The sequence below is a fragment of the Carlito syrichta genome, unplaced genomic scaffold (assembly GCF_000164805.1).
Source record: "Carlito syrichta isolate Samal-C Ts95f unplaced genomic scaffold, Tarsius_syrichta-2.0.1 Scaffold306957, whole genome shotgun sequence".
In the NCBI taxonomy this organism is placed as follows: Eukaryota; Metazoa; Chordata; class Mammalia; order Primates; family Tarsiidae; genus Carlito; species Carlito syrichta.
The window spans coordinates 19,685-25,689 of record NW_007251053.1 but is presented as its reverse complement, the minus strand read 5'-3'; the positions used below and the strand labels follow the sequence as shown (position 1 = coordinate 25,689).

Genomic DNA, 6,005 nt, shown 5'->3' with positions numbered 1-6,005 from the left:
ACTGTACCCCACAATACCAAAATAAAAAATATTGATTAATAAAAATAAAAAAATAAATAAATAAAAATGAGTAAACTTAATTGCAATTAAAAAAAAAAAAAGAAGCATCTCCACAGGAGTTTCTGATGTTCAGTCAAGGCTTAACACCACTTGTGAGGTACTGGACCCTGAAAGGAATGAGCTCTATTCTCTCCTCCTATCCCACCCAGCCCAGGGTGGGGAAAGGAAAAAAAGAAGCAAGCCGATGTAATAATAAGCACAGAGGAGGGTTATCCTGGAGGAATCAGGGAGGGCTTTTCAAAGAGGACATTGACATAGGTATCCCCAGGCAGGGCGCCCACCACAAGAGTGGGTTAATGGTAACTGGAGTGAGGAGACCCTTGGGAAGGTGGGTAGGTGGAAGGAGGCAGGAGACTCCCTCCCCAAAGACCCCAGGGAGGATCTCCAGCGCTGGACTCCGTAGGTTCTTCTGTTCACCTTCAAACTGAAGGCCAACAGGAGAACCCCAGAAAGAGAATAGTCCTGTTTAGTGGAGTTAAATTCATTTCCAATTTTGATAGGTTCTGTATTTGACATTTTTACTATTTCAGAGCAACTATATTTTTCTTTTCTTCCAAGTGTTTTTCTTTTTTTTTTTTTTAATTAGAGTCTCACTCTGTTGTCCAGACTGGAGTGCAGTGGCCATTCCTGGCCACCGCTGCCTCGACCTGCTGGGTTCTGGCGATCCTTGCGCCTCAGCCTTCCAAGTAGCTGGAACTACAGGTGCGCGCTACCACACCCGGCTAATTTTTGATTTATTGTAGAGATGAGGTCTCACCAAGTTGCCCAGGCGGGTCTCGAACCCGCGGGCTCAGGCAATCCACTTACCTCAGGCGCGGGATTACAGGCTGAGCCACCGAGCCCAGCTGTGTTTTTATTTTCAATCTATTTTCCTCTAGCTGTAAGCCAGGCCCACATGTTTACTCTTTTGGTCCTAGCCCAATAAATGGCACCTGCTTGCAGTAGTCACTCTTTTTAATCACTGAGCCTCTCCTGATTTCAATAGGCTTACCGTTGTAAAATGGGCATAGTAAGTGCTTTCCAGGGTACTGAGAGAGCTGAGTGAGAACATGGATGTAGAGGGGTTTGGAAACTAAAGTTGCTTTACAAATGGGTGGATATGATGTTTGGGGGATATGTTTATTTTATTTAACTGTCATTGTTTGGACGTTATAAGTCCATGTTGGTATCTGAAATCACCTGGTCTAGGGAGCAAAGTAATCTTAACAACTGATAAGAATCACCAAGCCCTCTTTCTTGATTTTGTTTATAATGCAAAATAAAAAGTCATGAAACCAGGAAAGAAGTCTTTACTTTATGTAGGCTTAGTGACTTAGGCACAGACAGGAAGCTACTTTCTGGTTTCTCCAGGACCTCCTCTGTTCCAAGTCTTACCACAGCTCTACTTCCGTGGACTACTGTTGATACTGTTGGTAATTTTTTTTTTTTTTTTGAGTTGGAGTTCCACTCTGTCACCCAGACTGGAGTGCAGTGGCCGCTCCCAGCCACCGCAGCCTCGACCTGCTGGGCTCCGGCGATCCTTCCGCCTCAGCCTTCCGAGTAGCCGGAATTACAGGCATGCGCTACCATGCCCGGCTGATTTTTTGATTTATTGTAGAGATGAGGTCTCGCTGCCAGGTGGGTCTCGAACCCGCGGGCTCAGGCAGTCCACTCACCTCAGCCTCCCAAAGACGCGGGATTATAGGCAGAGCCACCGAGCCCGGCCTGTTGGTCATTTACTACTGTAACTTGTATTTGCAGGCTCAATGCCAGACCAGGAGTTGGAGGTGTCCGATCTCGAGTTGGGATCCATCAGGGCCTTCTCAGCCAGCCAGCACGCACAGCCACCTTCCAGCAGAGATTTGATGCCCGGCAAAAGATTGGTCTCTCAGATGCCCGGCTCAAGCTGGGAGTCAAGGATGCCCGGGAGAAGCTTTTGCAAAAAGATGCCAGATTTCGGATTAAAGGGAAAGTGCAAGATGCCAGAGAGATGTTGAACTCTCGCAAGCAACAGACCACAGTGCCCCAGAAGCCCCGCCAGGTTGCTGATGCCCGGGAAAAGATTAGCCTGAAGAGGAGTTCCCCTGCTGCCTTCATGAACCCACCCATTGGGACGGTGACCCCTGCTCTGAAGCTCACCAAAACCATCCAGGTAGGTTGTGGCTTTTGTCATAAAGTCCCAGAAAGCTGGTAACAAAGATAGATTTAGGCAGGGGGCCAGTAGCTTGGCCTAAAATACAGTTTTTCCAAGTGTTGATATGTTGTTGCTTGCAAAGGCTTTTTTAAAAAAAGTACAGTATAGGCAAGTAACTACATGAGGAAGGCAAGGTATTATCTCAGTTTTATGTAAAAGAAAGGGGAGTTCCATAGAAATTTAATGTCTTTCTCATGTGGAATAGTGGTGGAGGGAAGAGGATAAAAGATTTATTGAGCACATGGATATTGCAGGCACTTAACTCATTCATGACTGCTGACGTGAATTTACCTCATCGTGGAAGACTGTCTTCTGGTTTATAATCCGAATAAAAATACAAAGTACGGAGTGCTAGTCAGTGCTATGTCTAAGGCAAATAATGAATATGTCTACAACTTTCAGCTGTATTGTGAAAAATATGACAATTTAGAAAAGATCATTTCACTTATGTTTAATGACAAGTTTGCGGCAACTAACTTCAAATTTTTTAAATTTTCACCCATTCTCGATATTAGGAAAGTGAAAAATTTGCCGATCACAAAAATGTTAATATGTATGATCTTAACATTCCTTGCTCCACCACTAGGATTACTATCCTAGTTTTGTGACAAGAATCTCAGTCTCAGAGGTGTGCCCAGCATTACACAACCAATCATTGGGAGTACCAGGGTAGGAGCCCAGTGGGATCTGGCCCCCTTCCGCAGCTGCTGTCCCAGAGGGAAGGGAGCAGCAGCAGAAGTGAACGTTTATTGAACCAGGTTCATTAAGTCCTCTAGGTGCCTTACCACATGGTCTCTGGGATGGTGCTTCTCCCTGCCACTTCCTGCTATGGGGGTTGGGGGATGGGGGTAAAGCACTCTGTAGTAACTTTTTGCCAAAGACTGAGACTGCCTGCCCACCATATATCAAGTTCAGTGACCTCCTTCCTCGTAGAGAATGCATGTGAACCTCATGGGATGAATTATGACTGCTGAGTGTTTCTAGGTTCCACAGCAGAAGGCAATGGTACCACTTCATGCCCATCCTTCCGGAATGAGGATCAATGTTGTCAATAACCACCAGGCCAAACAGGTAGAGTGTGTGTGTGTGTGTGCACATACATGAAGGTATCTGTATGTATTTTGAGGCCTACTTGGGTGTATTGACTGGGTCCTGGCTCCAGGTTCCCAGTTTAAAGTGTTGGAGAAGGGGTTATATTTGATTTTTTGCAATTTTTAAGTTTTAAGAAGATATTTTTTAATGGGGGAGGGGAGACATAAGGGGCAAGACGCAAATTAAATTCTTAATTTTTTATTATAAAAGTCGTATGGTAGCCGGACTCGGTGGCTCAGCCTGTAATCCCGCGCTTTGGGAGGCTGAGGTGAGTGGATTGCCTGAGCACGCGGATTCGAGACCCACCTGGGAAACTTGGCGAGACCTCATCTCTACAATAAATCAAAAAATTAGCCAGGCATGGTAGCATCCTCCTGTAGTTCCAGCTACTCGGAAGGCTGAGCGGAAGGATCACTGGAGCCCAGCAGGTCGAGGTTGCGGTGGCCCGGAGTGGCCACTGCACTCCAGTCTGGATGACAGAGTGAGACTCCAACTCAAAAAAAAATAATAATAAATAAAAGTTGTATGCTCTTAATATTAAAAATTTGTCAAAACCCCTCAGGCTCATATCCTCCAAAGCCAGCTACTGTTGAAATTTTGCCACAGTTCCTTAAGTCCATTATTTTTTACTTAATGCATAGGTTTTGGTGTTTTTTTTTGAGTTGGAGTCTCATTCTGTCACCCAGACTGGAGTGCAGTGGCACGCTTCCGGCCACTGCAGACTCTACCTGCTGGGCTCCAGCAATCCTTCCACCTCAGCCTAATGCATAGTTTTAATTGTGGTTGTATTCTTATCCAATTTTGTGTCATTCTTTTTTCACTTTGTTACTCAGGCATTTTTCTGTGGTGTTTCACATTTACTGTAAATAGCATTTTTAGTAACTGCATGATCCATAGAGTTGACATTTCAGTTTATTTAAACCATCTTCCTGTCATGTTAGAAATTCTTCTGCTATGAGAATTTTTGTAAATGAAGCTCTTTCTAGGGTTTGGATTTATTTCTGGAGGCCAAATTACCCAGGATGGACTTTCCAAACCAGAGGCTATCACAAACATACTCTGCGGTATTGCCCACTTGTAAAAAGGTACTTCTGATGTACCTGGAAGTTGCGGCACTTTTTTTTTTTTTGTAGAAAGCAGGGTTTATTAAGAGGACAGAAAAGCTCCCACAGTGGAAGGGGATCCCAGGGGGTTGCCCAGTTGCAGCACTTTCATTGGGCCCTTGTGGACAGGGAGTCAGCCTGTCAGGACTTGAGCCCCAGCCTACAATGCCAGTCCCCCTATGCACCCGCATCTCTCACTCACTTAAGCAGTTATCTCCCTGCTGTGTTTGTCCCAGATTTCTGTTGATGGCCTGCATGCCACATTAGTTATGTTTCTTTTTTCTCAGAATTTATATGATCTGGATGAAGATGATGATGGTATAGCTCCCATTCCTACTAAACAGATGAAGTTTGCAGCCTCAGGCAGCTTTGTCCACCACGTGGTATGACATTTTATGTTTTTCTTACACTCACTGCATGTCTGATCAGGTGGATGGGAGAGGTTGTGGAGAATAGGGCCTTTTTTGTGGGGGATGGTTAGAGTCTCCCTCTGTCACCCAGGCTGGAGTGCAGTAGCATGCTTGTGACCACTGCAACCTCAACCTGCTGGGCTCAGGAGATCCTTCTGCCTCAGCCTTCCAAATAGCTGGAACTACAGGTGCATGCCACCATGCCCAGCTAATTTTTTTGATTAATTGTAGAGACAAGACCTTGCCGAGTTGCCCGCACTGTTCTCAAACCTCTGGATGCAGGCAATTCTCTCACTTCTGCCTCCCAAAGTGCTGGGATTACAGGTGTGAACCACCGTGCCTGACTAGAATAGGGCCTTTCAGTGCAGATTCATTTCTTCATTTGGGCCATAAGATTTTCGGTCACTTCCTGAAACTAGCACAAATCCTTGGTTTTATACATGCTGAGACTGGGGTGTCCAATGATTTGCTTAAGGTCCCACAGCAAGTGAAGTGTAAAGCTGCAGCCCCCGGTTTCTGTGTGTGAGTAATCCCACAGGGGGGAATCCCGTTTTCTTTCCTTGGTGCCAGGTCATTCTGCATGCTCCCTGACCTTCTGCAGTCAGCAGCTCTGGTCCTGCTCTTGGAGTCTGGATTCCCTTTGTTGGTGTTAGCAAGAATAACCCTCATATGACCTGTGAGCTTTACCAGGTGCAGCCTGCATGCAGGGAAAGCTTGCTAGGCTAGAGTGCTGGTCAGGCATCATGCAGACAAGGGAAGAAAGCAGCATCTGATAGCTTCTGGGAGGTCTTTGCAGCTTGGCTTGGCGGATGCAGCTAAGTGACAAGGAAGCCAGGGAGCTACCCAGCCAGGTCCCTGTGGAGAACACCTCCTTTGTTTTGCCTTCAGAGGTCTAAAGACTCAGGTTTGGTCACTGCTCTGTGTGTGGACCAGTCTTCTGGTTACTAATTAAACTCTTAAAGGGACATGTGAAGCTGAATGATGCCAGCTTGTTTCTTTACAAGGGGACCAAGCCTTCCCAATAATGAGATTGCTCAGGGCTGTTTCCGAGGAACTGTCAGCAGGCTCAGTGAGTGTCTAACCCTAGTTGACAACCCTAATTTTATTTTATTCTTTTTTTGAGTTGGAGTCTCACTCTGTTGCCCAGACTGGAGTGCAGTGGCCGCT

General features: G+C 45.9%; 1 protein-coding gene across 3 annotated transcripts in view; it reads left to right on the top strand.

The window, feature by feature from the left end:
• Window positions 1-6,005, top strand: part of POLDIP3 (DNA polymerase delta interacting protein 3) — a 31,680-nt gene that overhangs the window by 14,388 nt on the left and 11,287 nt on the right. Inside the window, exons 2-4 of one of the 3 annotated variants that reach the window (XM_008063625.1) lie at window positions 1,801-2,191; window positions 3,218-3,304; window positions 4,716-4,811. In XM_008063625.1, the coding sequence (XP_008061816.1) occupies window positions 1,801-2,191; window positions 3,218-3,304; window positions 4,716-4,811 (574 nt within the window). The remainder of the gene's footprint in view (window positions 1-1,800; window positions 2,192-3,217; window positions 3,305-4,715; window positions 4,812-6,005) is intronic. The other 2 variants (XM_008063626.1, XM_021715295.1) reach the window with 2 other exon arrangements.